We start from the raw sequence: 22,221 nt of genomic DNA, 5'->3' as shown, positions 1-22,221 counted from the left end.
AATAGCACAAGTCTAGACTAGAAGATGTTGAAATGTAGGGACTGCTTAGAGATGAAAACTACCTAAAGCTACAGTTTTTCCTTTTCATTGCTTTTCAAAATAGAGCAACGGGCTATTTTGTCTGCACAGACAAAACTGACTAGACGCTAAAAGAAAGCATCAAGAACAAAATCAGTCACAGTTTTAACACGCAGTAGATCACCTCTGTTGGGATCTGGCGATGCCCATCTTGCCATTTAATCCCTAAAAACTGGATCTCCCGGGCAGGTCCCTTGACCTTACCTCTTTTTATGACAAAAACAGCTTTCAGAAGAATTTGGATTATTGTCTCCCTTTTCTCAAAAACTTCTGCTGCTGTGTCACCCTGTACAATGACACCATCAATGTACTGCAAATGTTCTGGAGCTCCTCCCTTTTCCAGTGCACTCTGGATCGGTCCATAGGGACCAGTAGGGCTGTGCTTCCACCCGTGGGGCAGTCGATTCCAAGTGTACTGGATACCTCTCCAGATAAAAGCAAACCGTGGCCTGCACTTTGGTTCCAAGGAAATTGAGAAAAACACATTAGCAATGCCTATGGTGGCGTACCACTTGGCTGCCTTTGACTCCAGCTCATGTTGAAGTCCTAGTGTGTCTGGCAACATTTTTTCAAATATGCTCTCATTTTTCTCAGTCAGTTTTTCCACAGCCAAGACGCAGGCCTGCGCTGGGGAAGAAAGACTGTCTTCATAGTGCCTCATTTTGTTAGCCACCTCACCCACCGTGTGTGTGTCTTCATTTCCTCCCCAAATCAATACTGTCAATGTGTGGGCATATGTTGATGGGGCACTCTGCACAAAGCTCTGCCACATAGGTTGGTTGCATTGCACTTCATGAGGATCTACAATTGTCTGTGGGTCACTATAAACCATCTCTAGCACAGCTAATTCTCTCAGGTGCTGAATACCCTTTTCCATAGTGGTCCATTTGTTTGGGTGACACGGACTATAGTCCTTAAAGGGATACCTGCTCTTTACAGCTGACAGAAGTGGCCTCCAGAGGCTCAGAATGTTTGTCTTGTTCCCAAGCACCTTATCAATACCCCCGTGTCTGGTCGGGGATCCCAACTGCCTGGCTTCTCTACCCTCCAAGTCCATGCCATCTGCCCCATTAGCCCAGCATCGGAGCAAACAGGTAGTTTGTGGCTCGCCTTCATGACAGCTAAAATCTTTTCTTATATTTCGCAGCTCCTTCTGGGATAAGGAGTGGATGGTTACCTCTGATTCTGACTCTTCCCCCTGGGATGGCTGTGCTTGAGAAGGACCCTCATCTCCATTGTCATCTTTCGCTACACAAACTGATTTCTTTTGGTATTTCTTCCTGCACACAGGGGTGACTGATACCAGCATGGGTTGGTTCTCTGGTCCATCTGCCATGCTTTCCAACAGGGTTGGAGTAGCCATAGAGCACCTGCATCTGCACTGAGCACCACTGGCAGATGGGAGTAGAATCACTGTGTCAGACACAGGGGCTGATGTAGCTGTGGTGCCCATTGTCAAGGTTAAAGTAACTGTTGTGCTCGTTGTTGGAGTTGGAGTGACTGCAGTATCTGTTGTCAGAGTTGGTATGGCTACAGTGCCCGTTGTTGGAGTGGCCACAGTGCCCATTGTTGGAGTTTGATGCAGTGGCCGTTGTGGGGGCTGCAGCAGCTGCGGTGCATGTTGCTGCGGTTTGAATAGATCCAGTGGCCGTTGTGAGGACTGCAGTGGCTGTGGTACGTGCTGCCAGGGTTTGAGGGGATGCTGTGGTTGTCTTGGGGGGTGTAGCGGCTGCAGTGTGTGTTGCCGGGGTTTGAGTAGATGCAGTGGCCATCGGAGGAGTTACAGCAGCTGCGGTGCACGTTGCCGTGGCAGCACACATTGTAGGAGATGAGATGGCTACATAACACCTACACCTGCACTGATATTTAATTTTATACCTGAAACACATTCAGGAAAATTGATAATAGGAACATGCCATTTAGATAGTCCCAACCACATCCAAAATTCCCAAAATCTGTCGGAATCAGCTTGGCAGAAAAGGAAAAGTACAATTTCCTGTGGGGTTCCCACGGGACAATGGTGGGAACGAGGTACTGAACGAGCTATGTCCAGGCATGTCCAGGGGGTGGTAATGGGGTGGTGATGAACTAGCCAATCATAATACAGAACAAGGGCCTTAGCTATGAGACCAACAAGCTATGGGGGAAGTTGAGGACCTTGGCTATGAGAAAAATAAGATATGGGGAAGCTGAAAAATAAGAAAGAATGCAGCACCTGCAAGATATAACTTTTTAGCATAAGCCAATCAGAACTAATATAGAGGCGTGTGAACAAAGCATACTAACCAATCATAATAGAAATGACATGTACACAGAGTGTGTACAAAAATAGAATAGTATAAATGTACCCTCAGATATGCGAATAAACGAGATCTGCTTAACGATCATATTGGTCTGCATGCATTTACTCCGTGCCCTCTCAACAATTTCCCAAAGTAAAATTGAAAGTGTAATTGTTAACAAAGTTAGCTAAAGGGCACCCAGGGTAAGCAGATGAAGTTGCTGCTACAGATTTGCAGTTAAAGCTGCCCATCATTGTGTCATAGAGATAAGAGGTCGGAATAGTAACGGCCCAGTTTATCATGGCATAGATCGGTATCAAACCCCATAGCAAAATAATGCATTTTGGCCAGTGCCCACTGATAAACTCCACATAAACATTAACAAGGAAAAAGCAGTAACACAGCACATACAGCAGGTAAGGCAGCATTACAATACTAAACCCTGAAAAAAACTCTATAGAGACATAACACTTTGCTCAAAAACGACATGATGTGATCTGTCTGTTTTGATTTCCAGCCCCTTGAGACTCTCAAAAGAAGAAATCTGATACTCTCTTGACTAAGCTCTCCAGGTCTCCTCCTGCCAGAGACGGGATTTGAACTTATCAGAGCACCCTGTCAGAGCCCGTCTCGAGCCCTGCACTGGGTGCCAATATATCTGTCATGGTTTAAAGCTGGGCTGGCTATTAAACCGATGGCAGATGCTCTCTGTTAACCCTTTCAGCCCCCAGAAGGGGATGGAAAAGAGAAGAGGGAGAGAGACTTGCAGGTTGGAAAGTTAAAACAGTTTTAATAAACAAGAACAATGAAAAAGAGTATTATAATAATACTTATATATATAATTAATAATAATTATAATAATGGAAATAAGTAAATATATACAAATACATACAAAACCAAGATCGAGCTCCCCTGATGTCGGTCACGTCCCCACCAGCACTGCAGGGCAGGCTCCGGGAAGGCCCAGGCTGGGCCCAGTGACAGACGGGAACTGGATTCAGGGACGCACGGATCGGGATCGGGGACAGCAGGAAAACAGACAGAGTCCTCTTCGGACACTGGCCGTAGCAGAAGGGGCGAGACCCTCATGATCCCCCCCTTTATACTGAGAATGACGTGTATGGGATGGAAGACCTTCGCTGGTCAATTTTGGGTCACCTGCCCTGTCCGCTCCTCCCTGCAGGTGTGACTTCTTCTACAGCTCTTCACTTGTAAGCAGTGAGGAATTTAGCAGTGACCCTGGTTCCTCTAGGAATAAGTATAAGCAAGAGCCTTTCTGCACAACATCCCTACCGGTGCCTCAGTGATAACTACAAACTTGGAGCGTTATCAGTCCTGGAAGCAGACACTGTCTGCACAACATGCAGTGAGTTTCAGAAAGTGCAGTTACTTAGAAGAGACTTAGCTGAAAGGGAAAATCATTGAAAGGAAAATTGGTTCTGTTCTAGTCCAAACCAGGACACATGGTGACAAATTGTTGCCACAGGATGGACTGGCCTTTGTGAGAATGAGGCAGCAGGGAAAAAACAGAAATACAAGAGTACAAGGGAACAGAGGGACAGATTTGTTAGAACAAACTCACTAATAGAAGAACAGGATCAGAATGATGAAACATTCAAAACTACCAAGATCTGAAATCTGCTGTGAAAAAGAAAAAAATTATTTACATGTAATTTTTGTCTATCTCCAGAACAGAATACTACACACAGTGGTAGAAAAGGAAAATTACTGTAACTACTCAGTTACAGGCAGAGGGGAAGAAACCAAATGACATCTCCAGAGTGCACATAATTTAGGAATAGTAGGTAATAAGCAATCTTTCAGGATGAAAGAATACATCATAGCCATTTTACATGTTCTGGTAATTCCACAAGGTCTTTATCTATATTTAAAGAGGATTACAGTGCAGGTTCTAGAACTGTACAAATGTCTGAAATTATTTATTTTGTTAGAGTGAAAATTACATGTAGTTTTAAAAGCTTGCAAATGCTTGCCTTCCCACAACACAAAGGAAAAGAAAATGCAGTTACGCAAAAGTGTACTCTTTCATGTGCAGAAAGAGTTTGAGAGCTTTTCAGATTAACATCGAAATACAAGAAGAGCTAACAAACTAGTTTCAGGTATTTTGATGTTACATGATTATGTTTTGCTTTACCTAAAATAATTCCGAGCAGCACTGATCCATCTCATGTCATCAAGAGTTTCCATTTCATAAGCATCACAGTGAGGATTAGCTCAATAAAGCTAGAGACAGTTTTAGCCCATTTCTCTGCAGAGCAATCATAACTTTACTGGGTACAGTGGAAGTGTGCCAAGACTGGGTTTGACCTCTTGAATTACAGGAAAGTTGCTGAGCATCCGTTTCTAAGGGGTGTCACTCTGCATCCAAGTAAGACAATGTATGAGGAAGAAAACATTTAAACAGTAGTAACATTTCCTTAAATAGGAGTGGAGAAAAACTTACTGCTTCTGTATCCTTCAGCCTGTTGTATTTATCAGGAGCAATTTATAAATATAGGGGAAACAGAGAAGAAATTAATTAGCTTTCAATTAAACCACACCTGGGAAAAATCAAAGATATTTTGAAGGAAAGCAATGAAAACCACTGAAGGTGGGAAAAGGGGAATTCTTTAGTTTAAGAAGTCAAGATTTGCTTCTAGGAGCTGAAATAAAGTTGCCATTTGATCTACTCCCATCAGATCACATGCCATCCTTTTTTAAGAGAAGGAAAATGTGCAATTTATAAAATGTCTAAATGGAAAAATGGCTGCAAGCTGACAATTTTAATAAAAGAAGAGAGAAATGGGACTTCTTTCAGAACGGGGATATGTGTTACTGTCACGGCCAAGAATTTCAATGCTGGACAGGAATGCAGGATATACAATCACTTTGTAGATTATGATTGTCCAAATGCTTCAAATCCCACCACAATTTTGAGTTTAATAAACTAAATACTGGATAGCAGCTTCTACAATTCCAAATCAACTAAGTTTTTCTTTGCCGTGAGTATTTTTAGTTGATACGGTGTCATGAAAGTTAGTGCACCCTACTGTGTGACACAAACTTTTGGTTACATTTGTAGGCGCTGTTTTATCTGCTCTGAAAAAATGTACAGATTAGTAAAGAGTATGCAGATGTTGCCACAGTTATCTTGATCAAGGCTATCCAGTTGTCATCAAGACAAAAATTACATTTAGATTACAATCACAGATTACAGATTACATTGGCAATTACAGAGACTTGGTGGGACGCCTCGCATGACTGGAATGTGGTCATGGATGGCTATGTCCTGTTCAGGAAAGACAGGCCACTAAGGAGAGGTGGTGGAGTTGCTCTTTATGTGAGTGAGCAGCTAGAATGTATTGAGTTCTGTCCAGGGGCGGATCAGGAGCGAGTTGAGAGTTTGTGGGTGCGAATTAAGGGGCAGGCTGGCAGGGGTGATACTGTTGTGGGTGTCTATTACAGGCCACCGGATCAGGATGAGGAGGGTGATGAGGCCTTCTACAGGCAGCTGAGAGCAGTCTCGCAATTACAGGGCCTGGTTGTTGTGGGGGATTTCAACTACCCTGATATTTGCTGGGAGGCCTACTCAGCCAGCCATCCTCAGTCCAGACGATTCCTCCAGTGCGTTGATGATAACTTTCTGATGCAAATGGTGGATGAGCCAACTAGGAGAGGAGCGCTGCTGGATCTTATCCTCACTAACAAGGAGGGTCTGGTTGAAGAGGTGAAGGTTGAGGGCAGCCTTGGTTGTAGCGACCATGAGATGGTAGAGTTCAGGATCTCATGTGGCAGGAACAGAATAGCTAGCAGAATCACAACCCTGAACTTCAGGAGGGCCAACTTTGGCCTTTTCAAGCAATTGCTAGGAGAAATCCCATGGGACAGGGTACTAGAAGGTAAGGGGGCCCAAGATAGTTGGTTAACGTTCAAGGACTGCTTCTTCCGAGCTCAAGATCAGAGCATCCCAACAGGTAGGAAGTCAAGGAAGGGCACCAGGAGACCTGCATGGTTGAACAGGGAACTGCTGGGCAAACTCAAGTGGAAGAAGAAGGTGTACAGATCGTGGAAGGAGGGGCTGGCCACTTGGGAGGAATATAAGTCTGTTGTCAGAGGATGTAGGGAGGCAACTAGGAAAGCTAAGGCCTCCTTGGAATTAAACCTTGCAAGAGAGGTCAAGGACAACAGAAAGGGCTTCTTCAAATACATTGCAGGTAAAGCCAACACTAGAGGCAATGTAGGCCCACTGATGAATGAGGTGGGGGTCCTGGAGACAGAGGATAAAAAGAAGGCGGAGTTACTGAATGCCTTCTTTGCCTCTGTCTATACTGTTGGAGGCTGTCCTGAGGAGCCCTGGACCCCTGCGGCCTCAGAAGAAGTCAGGATAGAGGAGGAATCTGTCTTGGTTGATGAGGGCTGGGTCAGGGACCAATTAAGCAACCTGGACGTCCATAAATCCATGGGCCCTGATGGGATGCACCCGCGGGTGCTGAGGGAGCTGGCGGAAGTCATTGCTAGGCCACTCTCCATCATCTTTGCTAAGTCGTGGGCAACGGGAGAGGTGCCTGAGGACTGGAGGAAAGCGAATGTCACTCCAGTCTTCAAAAAGGGCAGGAAGGAGGACCCGGGTAACTATAGACCGGTCAGCCTCACCTCCATCCCTGGAAAGGTGATGGAGCAACTTGTTCTTGGTGCTGTCTCTAGGCACATCAAGGATAGGGGGATCATTAGGGGCACTCAGCATGGCTTCACCAACGGGAAGTCTTGCTCAACCAACTTGATAGCCTTTTATGAGGACATAACCCGGTGGATAGATGATGGTAAAGCTGTGGATGTGGTCTATCTCGATTTCAGTAAAGCGTTTGACACAGTCTCCCACAGCATCCTCGCAGCTAAACTGGGGAAGTGTGGTCTGGATGATCGGGTAGTGAGGTGGATTGTAAACTGGCTGAAGGAAAGAAGCCAGAGAGTAGTGGTCAGCGGGACAGAGTCCAGTTGGAGGTCTGTGTCTAGCGGAGTCCCGCAAGGGTCGGTTCTGGGACCAGTTCTATTCAATATATTCATTAATGACTTGGATGAGGGATTAGAGTGCGCTGTCAGCAAGTTCGCTGATGACACAAAACTGGGAGGAGTGGCTGAGATGCCGGAAGGCTGCGCAGCCATTCAGAGAGACCTAGACAAGCTGGAGAGTTGGGCGGGGAGAAATTTAATGAAATATAACAAGGGCAAGTGTAGAGTCCTGCATCTGGGCAAGAACAACCCCATGTACCAGTACAAGTTGGGGACAGACCTGTTGGAGACCAGCGTAGGGGAAAGGGACCTGGGGGTCCTAGTGGACAACAGGATGACCATGAGCCAGCAGTGTGCCCTTGTGGCCAAGAAGGCCAATGGCATCCTGGGCTGTATTAGAAGGGGTGTGGTCAGCAGGTCGAGAGAGGTTCTCCTCCCCCTCTACTCTGCCCTGGTGAGGCCGCATCTGGAATATTGTGTCCAGTTCTGGGCCCCTCAGTTCAAGAAGGACAGGGAACTGCTAGAGAGAGTCCAGCGCAGAGCCACGAAGATGATTAAGGGAGTGGAACATCTCCCTTATGAGGAGAGGCTGAGGGAGCTGGGTCTCTTTAGCTTAGAGAACAGGAGACTGAGGGGTGACCTCATTAATGTTTATAAATATGTAAAGGGCAAGTGTCAAGAGGATGGAGCCAGGCTCTTCTCAGTGACATCCCTTGACAGGACAAGGGGCAATGGGTGCAAGCTGGAGCACAGGAGGTTCCACTTAAATTTGAGGAAAAACTTCTTTACTGTAAGGGTGACTGAACACTGGAACAGGCTGCCCAGAGAGGTTGTGGAGTCTCCTTCTCTGGAGACATTCAAAACCCGCCTGGACGCGTTCCTGTGTGATATGGTCTAGGCAATCCTGCCCCGGCAGGGGGATTGGACTAGATGATCTTTCGAGGTCCCTTCCAATCCCTAACATTCTGTGATTCTGTGATTCTGTGAAAAAAAAAAAGCCCTTTCTTTGTTTCAAGTCCAGTTTAAAAACTATTATATTTCTGGAAACTGTAGGTCTCTTGGACATTCCCCTTGGTTTATCTGCGGAGCCAGGCAGGCATGTTCTAAGAGGAAGACTGAAGGATAAAAGTTCTTGTTACATACACTCAGTGTCTGAGGACAGGCTGTGATTGAAAGTGGATGCTGTATGCTCATTGATGTAGGGCAATATTACTTGGCAAGTTTCAAATAAATGCTTAACTACCTTCTGCAAAACCCCAGTCACATGAGTAAGACCATGTAGCAGACTGTTTACCTGTACATGCAACAATGTAGATGCGGAGTTGAGACTAGAGAGACTGCATAGAGACCTAGGTGATAATTATCTAGTAAGTTTAGTTTTGTCTGAAGTATACCTTCTACTCTTTCAGGACATCAAGAGACCACTTTCCCTGGTAGTTCTGATTGTAACTGGCATTTGACTGACTTCAACTTCCAGCCATTAATTCTTATTTCATTAATCTCAATTTCTCCAAGAGATAAAAATGTTTCTCAGACTAATATTTTTCCTTTGGCACATTCAGAGCACTGTTGACAAGTCCTTTTTCAGTCCTCCATTCATAGGTTAGAACAAAACCATCTCACCAATTGTAGGCACTGAAAGCGCCTGCTTAGCAGCGCTGAGGTCTGTGACAGATCCAGGAGTGAGTAATTAATTTACTGTAATGGTCGCAGTGTGTTGCCCTGCTGGACTTGCTAAGCTGGAAGGTATATACCTTCTCCTGGGGCTCCATGCTCAGAGTACCCCCCTGCCAGGCCCTGCACTAGCTGGCAGAAGGGAGTATTCCTACCTGTCTTCTCTGTCCAGCTTTTGGAAAATCCCCTTAGCCACACCTGTGGCACCTTGCTGGGAAACGTGGAGCATCCACACACAGCTGTCTCTGCTTGGTTTATTTCCTTGTTCAAGCCACAGGCATGGCGTCTCCCAACCCATTTCTTGGAAACTTTGCAGGAAAGGAGAATCAGGATGGTTCTGCAGAGGCTATGCAGGCACTGTTTGAGGGGCCAGGAGCCAGTTTCTTAGAGACCAAAACGCAGATCACTGTCAAAGGGAGCCTGGAGCTGGGTCTCAGTGTCCTACGGGAGGAAGACCTATTAAGGGTGCAGACTGTGAATCTTCCAAAGAAAACTTGAGTCAGCTTCTTGTTAGCTTCTTGTTAGCACTTTATAAACATCAGTTGATCCTTAAACTTGGATTAATCTTCTTCTCCTTGTATTGATGCGATGCCCAGACCTCCCACTGAGAAAAAATGAGAAACCTGAGTGTACAGTGTGAGGTCATTTAGATTGCAGAGATTTGGACAAGGACTTCTCTTACAAAGAAAAGTTTAACAAGTATACAGCACAATACGTATAAAACACTCGGCCCAGCTCCTTTATAAGGTAGCGAGGTTTCCTCTGAAAAGAATAGAAACCTGAACCAGAGAGAGAGGCACCTGGAAGAGAGGGAACAAGGGATAGCACGGTCATCTGATTTCAGACTGCTGAAAATATTGAGACACCTTCCACATAGATGAGACTGAAGGCTTTGAAATGAAGAGGTGCCAAGTTTTCAGATTCCCTCAGTGTTCCCACAGTGTCCTGTGTTATTTACTCCATCCACTAAAACTCTTGGAATTAAGTGGCTGATAAAATTGGAATGTCAGCTTTATAAAAACGGAAGTGGGTTTGTTGCCATCAGGATTGCAGTGTGAATGATAAGGGCTCAAAAATCAGAAGGAATATAACTGCCAGAGCAAGCCACATTAATGCATTTCCAGTACTGAAGAACAGAGGTGGTACTACCATCACTGTTCTAAATAGGAAACAGCTTTCCTGATGTCTTGCCTTTAAATTAAGGCAAATGGTGAAAACTGTCTTTTAAAGAGAAAAACGATCGCTAACAAAAATTCTAAATAACCTTAATCAGAGCACCTTTTTCTAAAAAAAATGCCTTTATAAGCAATAGAATAACATGGCTACACTGGTGGGTTTTTTTTTCAAATTAAAATGTATTTCAGAACAGACAAATTACAGTTGTAAAAAACCGTACAAAGAAACTATCAATGCTTCTAACAATTTTAGTAAGTAAAAAAAGTAAACAAAGACGTGAAAAAAGATACAAAGAGAAAATTTACTGGCTTATGAAAACATTTGCATATACAAACTTATCCCCAAGATAAAATGTATACTGAATTTATGCAGATATGCTCGGGAAAGCATGTCTATTGAAACACTTTACCTGGCCTTATAAAGGATACTAATAATTTGTACTTTGAATGAGAATGAATTTTGCTGTACTTACTCTCTGAATGCCAAGTTCGCAAACAGCTGCTGCCTAGACAAAAAGTCCTGTTACCTGCTAATAAAGTGTTTTGCCTTTAAACCCATGGATTCCTACTAAGATGAACCAGAAAAGGCATGCAGAGCATACTGGCCTATAGGAACACTAACATGAGTCTCATCCTGTACCTCTATTCTTTTAAGGCCACGTATAAATTTGTTGCACCACCTCTAAAGAGGGAAATTAAAAAAACCACAAAACCTAACAAAAAAGTCCCAACACAACACCCCCGCCCCAGTATACTATGGTTGCTTGAACAGGAAGTTATTTTGCATCTCTTGTTTCATGAAATTCCAGATAATTTCTGACATACAGCAGAGCATTTGGAAACACAGTACAGAAAGTCTTATCAAACCTATTTTCGACTTGCCAAAATTATTCAGTATGATTAAGCACTCCACCAAACCCCAGCCAGAAAGAACAGCTCAACTCTTTCTGATATCATTAAGATGTCACCTATAATTAACATCTGAAATTGTTAATGGCATTTCTGTGCAAACTTTTGACATGGTCTTTAGAACTGCTTTCTCTGGTGGGCTTTGCAAGTTTGCATATACAGTATTTTCAAATAAAGTATTCATATTTAAGAGGCCAGGCTGTGTACTGTCTAATAAAAGCAGAATGTTAGCACAGGTTTTCTAAACTTATCTGAGAACTTCATTACATTGACGTAAAATTGGATCTGCATACAAAACCTACCAGTAACGTACAACATCTAAATAAGTGACAAAGTGATTAAGGAATCCCCATAGTTGTACTGTTCTGAGAGTAAATAAATAGTTTAAAATATGTATATCGATTTAAAAAATAGAAAATAGCATCCACAAAGTGAAGGCACAGCTAAGTTTCTACATTCCAATTCATAACTTTATCATAGTCCTGAATTCGTTGTTTTATGTGAGAAAGCTTATTCTTCAGGTATTCACAACGCTCCTTTTTCTCCAGAAATGCAGGATCCTGCCAAAAATACAAAAACCTTTTTATTAATATATTACACTTTCAGACTCTTCCAAGAACAGCCTATTATCAGTTTTGTTCTTGATTAAGGACAGTATAAAAATATTCTCCAAAATCACACTCTTTTTCCCCAGCCACAATTTCTTATTTCCTGCTTCCCCTTCCTCCACAGAAGGCTGGAAAAAGAGGTTCTGCTTTTATATCCTGTAGTTACGTAGTACACAGAGCAGTTTTTAAACAGAAATCTGCAAATATAAATGACATCCTACTACATAATTTACATTTTATAGGTGTGTTGTTGTATGTCTAATAAATCCCTCCCCCTCAAAAAGCAATGAGGTTTAACTAACACGGACACAAAATTTGCATTCCATGAAAAAAAAAAAAAAAGGCATTTGTGATGTATTTAATGTTTTTTATGGAACACGGGTACGCATTTACTGCCTGCATTTTAAAATGATGAAGTGAAACTTCTTGGATTACACTGAAAATTACCTTTTGAGAGTCTAAGTTCCACGCCACAAAGAAAATACAAAACTTATTTTCAAGGGTAAGACTATGGTTTCTGTTGTTAACTTAATCAGTTGGCTGTGTCAGTCAGTGAATATAAATGAACTGGATCTCCAAAAATAACCAGTATTCTGAATGCAGAATGCTAAGAGATGAGACATACTCTCAGAAGATGAAAATGCTTAACTGTTGGGCTGGGGTTTTTTTCCCCACATCTAACTAATGGAATTATTATTCTCAAAACAGATTGTTGGCATGAGTGGAGTGAGTTGTGTTCTAACTTTGCCAAAGTTTTAAAAGATAAAATATACAAAGCCTTGTAGTAGCTACAGATACCCTGTGCAAATTGTAGCTAGTGTCAGATGTGTTGGCTATTTACACTCTTTTTGCTATTGATTAGATTCACTAGCAATGTAAAGCTGAAAACACTCACATTTTTCTTCTTCTTGTATTCTTGCAGAACTTTTGATATCCTTTCTTGTTCCTAAATGGGGAGACCACACATTTTTAAACACTTTTAGTGTGCTCCATATCTTCATGTAAATTCTACAAAATACTTGTCAGAAGCAAAATTCTCATTGGATCAATCCATTCTAGTTGTAACATCTTAGTTGTAAATCTTGTACTTGAGAAATAGTGAAAGTACATGAACTGTAACTCACTGAAATTTGAAAATTACTAGCATGAGAAAAAAAACAAAAACAGAAAAACATGTATACAACTTAATTGCAACTTGGTATCCTTGACTGATGACCAAACAAGAAATAAGATATTTGGGGAAACTTTCTCTCCTACCAAGTCACTGCCAGCATTACGAGACATTGTGCCCTAAACAACAGTCAGAAACTGCCTAATACCACACCTGTTTTCCATGCGTCCATTTCACAGGTACTTACATATATGCTTTCAGGATGGTGAGGAAGCTGTCTCATCAATGCATCCAGTTCATCAAACTTTTTTAATACAGCATGAACTTCCACAGACAGTTCTTTATACTCAGCAAACTGATCATTGAACACTGCTTTGTACCGGTCTCTCATTTCATTTGTTTGAATTGCTGGGTATTTCCTTAAAAAAAAAAAAAAAAAAAAAAAAGGTTTTTCAAGGACTAGTTTTAGAGATAGGACTTCAACAAACACATGGACCCTTCATCTTGATAGTGTATTTCTGTATTGTTTGCTAATCTCATAACCTGCTGAAATTTGCATGTATACAAAGCACTGAAATCACAGAATGACAGAATGGTTGAGGTTAGAAGGGATCTCTGGAGATCATCTAGTCCAACCCTCCTGCTCAAGCAGGGCCACCTAGACCAGGTTGTCCAGGACTATGTCCTGATGGCTTTTGAATATCTCCAAGGATGGAGACTCCATAATCTCCCTGGGCAACCTGTGCTAACCCTGACAGTGAAAAAGATTGTCCTAATATTCAGGTGGAACTTCCCGTGTTTCAGTTTGTGCCCTAGTCTATGGCAAACAGTATAAAAACTAATTTATGATCTCATACTTCACCATGGAAAGGCCTACCCTTTAAAAGGGAGTATGTTACAGATTTAGAAAGTACAAGAGTAGTCAAATTTCAGGGGCTAAAAAGTAATTTCCCATGTATTTTATTTTTTTGTAAATTGTCTGTGTGGTGGTCTTCTGTTCCTTTGGCAGTTATTGTACTTGACAGATTGTAACATTCTGCTTTAACGTTTGTGGTTTGTGTGGGTTTTTTTAAATTTAAGATTATTTATATTATGGGTTCTATGCCATTGATACCAGCCCCCATCCTCTCTATTTTTAGCATTATCTTAATAAAGAATTGTAAGTTCCCATAGCACATACATGGCAGAGAAACCATGAGCGTATATATGAGAAATGCTGAGTGAAAAACATTATTCAAGTATTCGCCATTAAGTTTGTTCATCAAAGTCAAGTCACTTACGCTAAGTAGTCTGGCATCACTATAGGTTTAGGAATGTGGCCTGCAGGTATATGACCATTAAGTAGTTCCGGTTTTCTTTCCACTGATTTAAGCTGCCTGTAAGTGACCTCTTGTCTTGGTCTGTCATCATTTTCATACTGTTTTAGAAGAAAAAAAAATGGTTCTTAATGAAGTCAGTTTTACTTCAAATGCAATATACACAAACCATAAAATACCCAACTCATTTGAAGACAGAAATACAAGTATTGAGCAGCCCTAGAAGCAAATCATAGATATTTCTTATAACCCTTATTGTCATTAAAAAATAAGAGTTACAGTAATGTTTCTCACACAGAATGCATATTCAGTTTGTCCTAACAGTGGTTCTAGTGACAGATAAATACTTCTTGGAGCTTCAAAATATTTGTATTGTATAACTTAAAAAAATAATTTAAGGACATTTCCTTGGATATCCATCTAATTTGTGAATGAACAAGAATCACTCAGTTCTCTGGAGTTCCCTTTTCCCCTAGTTTCCTATTGCCAATTTATCCCTTGATCCAGAAATAAAAGCACGTGGAGTCTTGTTGGAACACATAAAAAAGGATCCTGATCCACTACTGAAGCAACAGAGAAAACAGTGGTAGGAAATTCACAGTATCTAATAGGAGACATTTAAGACTGAAATAAATACACCATAAATTCTCTGGGAACCATCAACATCTGCTGTTAAGATCCTGTACGATCTTTGTAGTGTATGCAACTGCCTCTTTGTGCAGCAAGAAGCACTAAAATTTCTAATACTTCAAAACTGGCAAGGAGGTCTTTGGAGCAGTCTCAGAGACACAGGAACAAGCTCAACTCACGGAGCACCTACCACTGTGCTTCCACAGGCATTCCTCCAAATTAAGCTGACAGCCAGGAGGAAAGAGAGTCTCTAAGACCTACAACACATCAGATGACCTGCTGTTATAGCCAAGTGTGCAATAAATGCTACAGAACATGACACCATGAAAGAGGATAAGAGCACATACAGAGGCAGTCATCACATTTGCTATTCACAGTAAATTTTATGACCTAGCCTAACTAGTAGTAGCTTCTTTACAAGCTTCTGCTGAATATTCTAGGTAGAAGAATGTTGTCCAGACTATGTTAAAGAATTAAACCTCATCTCTGCCAAGCCAAATAAGTAAATCGATAGGTCAATCAAAATATTCACAAGAATAAGAAATTGGAAATATCAGTAAACAGAACAATAAATTCCCTTTTCCTACCTTATTTTCTGGAAAAGAGGACTGTGTTTTCGTCTATCAAAAAATGGAAAGAACTAAGTTTTATTTTCAGCAAAAATAGTATGTAAAAGCACAGACTCTCAAAATCTAAACATTTTCAAAATCACACTGTACAGAGAATTGTGTTTAGGTTTGAAGAAATTTAGCATAAGGAATATTTTCAGATCAGTTGATCTAAAGACTGTTTAAGAACGGTGGAATGAAAACAACCACCCAAAACCCAGAACAACAACAGGCTCTCCCAGAGTATAGCTGTAAGGAAATACTCCATCCGCTTCCCAGTCTCCTTTATTATTTCACATTCCAGCCCGTATTAACTCACCAACACTCTGCAGCCTAATTCATTGCCTAGAAAACACAACAGTGCACTAACAGGTAGCTCAGCCAGCAGCTATTTTGCACAGCACCCTCCAGAGCCTAACCTATATTATAAAAGTATTCCTTTAGAAATATTAAGTAACCGGAATAAAAGAACCTGGATAGTAACTGTGAGGGAAGAGTGACTGAACACCTTCTGTATAATTCCAGCAGTCCCCTCATCCTTGCAGGACATAATAAAGTTGGTTAAAAAATATTTTATCAAAGAGCTGCAATGTACTTTTCAAAAGAGGAGTCTCAGTTTTATGTAAGATGGTAGAATGGAAACCAGTGTTTCCAATGAAAATCAGACTGTAGTCACAAAGCAGAGGAAATGCAACTTTAAACTCATGCTCTCCTACTGTAGTCACCTCAGGGCTGACCCCTCCTTAAGTTAGGCTTACGTAGGCTTCACATATGCTAACTTTTATGCTATATTAAATTTTATTAATTTTTAAAAGGTTTTTTTGGTGGTGTTTTCATGTGAAAGAGGTTTTACACAAATGACTTTGAATTCTTTAGCTGACAGTGGTAAGTCTCTACTATTACAGTTTATCATTAACCAGGCAAATATTGAATGCTTCTAGTAAAGCCAAGGTCAGCAGCAATGCAAAATGCTTGATGTGAAAAAGATGAAGTTGATTAAAATCTTGCCAACTCTGCTATTACTATTATTTTCCAATACCTATCGTTAAGGAAAACAGAAAAGACATAAAAGAAGTAGCTTGGAGTTTTGCTTGCAAACTAAAAATAAGTATTTCATGTTCTTACGGTCATTCACACTAGCACTTTCTGTGCTGAAAGCGCAGCCTTCAAATAAATGCTAGGTGGCTTTAAGCCTAACCCTACTGAACAGCTGAACAAGCACATTGTTCATTTCTTCCTTTGTTTGGAAAATACACACCAGGAAGTAGTTCATCAGCTGACACAGGAACAGAGCTGAGTATTAGGAAGAGAATAGAGCCAGCTCTTCAAAAAAAAAAAAAAAAGTCCAAGAATTTGGATCAGACATCTTAAGAACACCTTTCATTTGGCTATCTTAAATATTGTTAAGACTGGTGACAGTTCATCCTCAAAGGACCTGCTGCTGAGAAGACACCTGATACGACTCCATCTAGAGCATGGAAAGGTCTTAGAGCTGCTCCCCATCACACCATACCCAGTAGATACAAAATGGTAACTAATGACTTACCTCCTGTTCCATTAACTCCCTGTGTCTCCTGGCTCCTTCATGCCTCCATAACTTTAGAGAAACCACCGCACTAATTAGATAGATGATCACCGTGACAAACAAGAAGATGATTGCTGCCGTCTGACCTCCCTCTACACGGCAAAAAGACGCATTTATCGGTGTCTTAAACAACTGGTAATAGCAGAGCCCACCTCGGTTGGTATCGTTCACGTACACTATGGCAGCTGACATGTACAGAAGAAACAAGGCCACGTTAATTCCGAACTCAGTCAGCGGCCACCAGTTGGAATCGAGGAGGATAGTCCGGTAGTACATGGACATGCCCAGCACCAGCAGCACTATCGTGACTATCCAGGCCATTCCTGCCACCACCAGGATGAACGGCGTTTTGGGTCCGCTGTAGGAGTAGCCCCCGTAGGCGCTGCCAGCCCCGTAGCCGTAGGGCTGCGAGTACCCGAACATGTTGTACCACTCGTTATCCTTGTGCACGTAGGCCGTGACGCAGGCGAAGACAGCGGCGCCCAACAGCAGCTCGGCCACGCAGAGGATCCTGAGCAGGCCGGCCCAGGACTTCATGTAGGCGTACCGCTGGTTGTAGGCCTCCACCCGCTCGCTGTACGTCTGGCCGGTGGCAGCGCGGTGCTCCAGCGACCCGAAGGGGTCCCCGGGCAGCATGGCTTCGGCTTCCTTCCGCGAGTTGTAGCTCCCTCCCGATCCTCCGTAAGGATCCTTGTAGGAGCCGGGCAACGACTTGGGCTCCGGCTGCAGAGGGGCCGGGGAGGGCGGCGGCGAGCATTCGACGCCGTCCGAGATGTACCTGATGTCGGAGGCCGTGCTGTCCCAGCTGGAGCCGTTGTTGCGTCTCCCTTTGAAGAAGTTCTTCCACGAGTCCGGGATGAACCGCCGGACCGGCTTGAGCTCGGCCGGCCCGCTCGGGCTGGGGCTGCCCTCCCCGGGATAGGCGTCGGGGCCGAAGGGGGGCTGCAGGGGCAGCGGGGGCGGCGGCAGCGGGGCGGCGGAGCCCGGCTGCGCGTCCCGGGGGAGCGGGGAGATTGTCCCGGCCCCACGGGACGGCAGAGACCTGCCGCGCCGCCAGCCCTCCCAGCCGGCGCTCCTCGACATGGCTGGCGCTCGGCCCGGCGTCAGGCGGTGCCCGGCCCCGCTCGGCCGCCTCTCATTCACCCGACGGGAGGAAGCTGCCGCGGAGCTCCAAGGGCGGCCGGCACCGAACGGAGGAAAAGGGACGATCCCGCCGGAAAGTGCGTGGGGGGGCCTGGCCCGGGAGCACCGGCCCTCCGCTCCGCGCCCGGCCGCCCTCGGCACCCGCACCTGCGCCGCCCCGCCCAGGTGGCCTCACCTGCGGCGGCCGAGCGGCCTTCGCCCGCGGAGGCGGGAGCTTCCGGCCGGCGGGGAGCGGCGGGCCTGCCCCGGCCGGGCTGGTCGGCCGGGGCGCGGCCCGGCGGCGCGGAGCACCGGAGGCCCGCGGTGTCGGTAAGCGCGGTGACCGGTCAGAGGGGCTGGCCTGGAGCCATCCGGTTACAGGGACAATGCAGCATCGAACAGTCTGTTCGGAGACAGGCAAAGCACTTTTCTCGTGTCGGTGATCCCACACGGGGCTGTTCTGTCCCCCAGCACAACTGCAGCTGAAGGAGAAAACCGGCATCGTGCACCATTGACTTCTACGGAATGCAAAGGACATGAGGGCTTCTGCTTGATTGTCAGATTTACACCCCCTCCCCCCCGATAAATTCAGGACGTGTTTTCAAAAATGGAGTCCATAATAATCTGTCATACAGTGTATTCAATTTATATTTTTAAATATTTTATTTATATCTTATTTCTATTTTGTGTTCACATAAAATACCTGTGGCAGAGCACAAACCAGCATTAATACAGCAAGAGTTTTATTTACGTCGTCAGTATGGGATATCAAACTTTTTACATATATGCTACGGTCTCTTTTTTCAGAAGGTTCAAACTTCCAAACAGCAATTTTTTTGGAAGGTATAAATTTTAATAAAACGTTCAGATGCTGACAACTTAAAAAATGTGGGCTCCGGAAACATGCTGTACAAATGAAAAGTAAATAAAAATGTGTTAAAGAGCGACACGACCTATCTATAGTCTCTTTCCAACTCTATTAGTATTCATTTATTGTCACCTCTTTTTTATAAATATGGCTAACTCTTATGGCTCAGAACAGGCAGGGAATGGCTTGTGATTTAGTGTTCAGCTCAGGTCTGATCCTGCAAAGTTAAGGGGAAACTGAGGAAACTTGTCTTCATGCTGACTTGGCCTTCTAGCCCACCTCTGTAGCTGAAGGAGAACTTTTGTGCTGAAGCATATTAATCTATTCTGGTGAGGTAGTGGTTGATATGTTGTTATATGCAGTCACCATCCTATTCCTCTATCTTTAATTCATCTTGCTCTGTGATGGCATGAGCTGCAGCAGGTAGAGGCTGACTGCAAGGCAGTTTGTTTCCACTGCATTGACTGGAAGTGAGATGGAGTCCATCCCATTCATCCACATTCGTTCTGCTTTTTTCCATCTGTACAGACATCTCTGTAGCATTCACATCAGCAAGGTGCCCTTCATAACTAACAAATGAGTCTGGCATGCCAGGATCTGTATCAGTATGTGTTTTAAACTTTAACCTGCAAAATTATCATAGCGATGGTAAGTTACTGTGGAAAAAAAACCCACGTTACCTGCACTCTCAGCGCAGAAACTGCAGTAGAAAAGACTGCCCACACACAAATCTCCCCCCTTTACTGATGCTCAACACCTTGCATATTTCCTGGCAGTAATAACATCTATTTGCCACCATTAATTCAAGCCATACACATTCTTTTCTTGCATTACTACCGTCAGTATTATGTTTTATGTCTCTGTGCACATCTTCCAGTTATAGGTATTTGTGTCCAGAACTCAACACTACATAACCTACATGAGAACCCACAGAATATATGGAAGTTCCTCTCAGATAAGGCTTGAAATGATACAAAAGGTTTACCAGTATTTAAATGTATGCTGCAGACAAAATTAATGGCATAAGGAAGTCTACAATTAATTTGTAAAGCTATAAACATTTTGGCTTAGCATAGTGTGGTGGGTTGACCTTGGCTGGCAATTTTATTCTCAATTAAATCATTTTGTTTGCAAATTAGTTTTTATCCAGATTGTGCACTGGACAAATAGACCAATGCCTAAGTCCGAGAACTAGTATTTGATACAATGGAAGAGAAAGATAAACAAGGGTTAAAAATAAGATAGTAGTTAAAATGTTGCTACTAACATAGTAATTCTAAGTAGATTTGAACTGAAAAAAGTTTTAATAGTGAAAATACAAAATTATAAGGCTGCAAGAGAAGGAAAATATCACATTACAGATGTACATGAAAGACGTTTCTGTATGAAAAGATTATTTTCCTTAATTTATTATGAAATAAGGTTCTTTTAAAGAAAGTACATGTCAAGTTTGCCTCCCAAAATGTCTTTTCAGTGGTAGCTTCCCAGCTTCTTGGATAAAAGTGATCTGAGCTGAGAAAAATAGTCAACAGTATCATATTGGGTATGCACATAGAATTAAAGACACTGGAAAAATAAATGATTCATATGTTTAGTTAAGTGATGCTGTATATATTTGCATTATTTTGGATACCAAATAAGTTTATATATATTTGAAGTGTTTATCACATTACCATAACATATTTACAGGTTGCCTCGGCAGAATAATAAATCCCTACTGTCTGTCAATTGTGTATTTATTATGTACAGTTATTATTACATAGCCTGCAAAATTAATTAATCTGGATGATAAAGCCTCAGTTAAGACATGCAGCCTTTTATTAGAAGTAATTAGCATAGCACAGGTGACCCAGCTGGCTGAACAGTGATTTTTGGATTACATACACAGTAACCACTTGCTACTGGATTGCCTCATGTGACAAATTTTTTTAAATGCACTGCAAACTTTGGTTTTGTTTGTCTGGGAAAGGCTTTTCAAAGCCTTCTGAGTCTGTTGATGTTACTTTAAAGGGATCAGTAAACAATGAAGATCTATAGTCTACAGGATTTCCAAAAGGCTTCTCACCAAGTCCCCTAATGGCTTTTAAAAGAAACCTTAAGCCTTAAAAGAAGCCTTAAGCCTAAAAGAAAGACTTAATAGTAAAGTCTGATAAATAATTAACAGATGGGAATGGGGGAGGGGAGTATGAGTTAATAGTTAACTCCTGCAACGGGCGAAAGTTGCCGATACAGTTCTGCAGAGATCAGTGCTAGGACCTGGGCTACCCAGTACATTCCTAAATGTAACCCTGTGAAAAAAGGGAGGGGGCAGAGTGAGACTAGCAACTTTGCTGATGATGCTAAGTTAGACAGGCTCTAGTAAGGATGTGGACTGTCAGAACTGTGCCAGGACTTTATGAGACTGAATGACAGGGCAATAACATGGTGAAATGTAATGTACACAGATACCTGAAATCCATGCAGTAAAAAAAAGGAAGGATTTAAAATACTGCAACATGAAGTCCTGACTTATGTATTTATAAAGCACCACATATGCCTCACTTCTGGCAAGACAGATAGTTGTTTAATTCGTTTAGTTAAATAAGATTTAAGGGTGTTCTTGGTGTTGTTTCAAACCTAAGAGGAGAGCTTGAATCTTGGGTATGTGACTAGAGGCTTATTTATGTACCAGCTATATGTATACACCATATGTGTTTTTTTTAGTTAGGCAAAAAGATAAATAGTATTGACATTTTAGGTTACAACAATGTGTCATTATGTTTACTGATTAAAAAAAAAATCTAAGTGCAAGAGTTACACTGATCTTACCTTGGTTTCTCATTGGGTTTGCTGACACAGCAACATAAGGCAATAGCACCATCTGAAGACACTCTGGTGGTAAACAGAAGCCTGAAAAGAGATTTTGCAGCAAGACAATTTTCTTGATACTATAAGAGCTGAGGGGGAACCAAAACACGAGTGAAAAACCTGCTAAACCATAATTAATGTATATATTCTGTACCAAAAAAATCAGCATGATGACTTTAATAACAACTGCACACAACCTGCTGAAGAATGAGGTCAGAGAAGAAATAAGCAGTTGGAGTTAACCTATACAGATCATAAAAATGTTGAATTCCTTCAGTTTTGCCTTCACTGGATATTAAAGGTTCCTGACAATTTTTATCCTTCTATTATAGCTTTCACCACCAGTGCAGGCAAACATATTTTTTTTGCTAGACTCTGCAAGGGTATTGATTCAAATG

At 42.6% G+C, this 22,221-nt stretch overlaps 1 protein-coding gene across 1 annotated transcript; it reads right to left on the bottom strand.

The window, feature by feature from the left end:
- Positions 1–10,529: 10,529 nt before the first annotated feature.
- On the bottom strand, positions 10,530–18,069 carry MARVELD2 (MARVEL domain containing 2). The gene is made up of 6 exons (XM_068423224.1): positions 16,948–18,069; positions 15,381–15,413; positions 14,128–14,264; positions 13,095–13,266; positions 12,632–12,682; positions 10,530–11,688 (listed from the first exon to the last, which is right to left on the bottom strand). The coding sequence occupies exons 1-6, from the start codon at positions 18,067–18,069 to the stop codon at positions 11,572–11,574; spliced, it is 1,632 nt and encodes a 543-aa protein (XP_068279325.1). The 3' UTR covers positions 10,530–11,571.
- Between the last annotated feature and the right edge of the window lie 4,152 nt (positions 18,070–22,221).

Source organism: Nyctibius grandis, chromosome Z (genome assembly GCF_013368605.1).
Source record: "Nyctibius grandis isolate bNycGra1 chromosome Z, bNycGra1.pri, whole genome shotgun sequence".
Classification (NCBI taxonomy): Eukaryota; Metazoa; Chordata; class Aves; order Nyctibiiformes; family Nyctibiidae; genus Nyctibius; species Nyctibius grandis.
This window is presented reverse-complemented; position numbering and strand designations above follow the sequence as displayed.

Excerpts from the sequence above, each read along its gene's own strand:
- MARVELD2 (XM_068423224.1), bottom strand. The coding sequence starts at position 18,069 with ATGTCGAGGAGCGCCGGCTGGGAGGGCTGGCGGCGCGGCAGGTCTCTG. Across the intron at positions 12,683-13,094 it reads ACCATCCTGAAAGCATATAT|GAACAAGAAAGGATATCAAA; the intron begins GTAAGTACCTGT and ends CTCCCCATTTAG. Across the intron at positions 11,689-12,631 it reads AATACAAGAAGAAGAAAAAT|GATCCTGCATTTCTGGAGAA; the intron begins GTGAGTGTTTTC and ends TATTTTTGGCAG.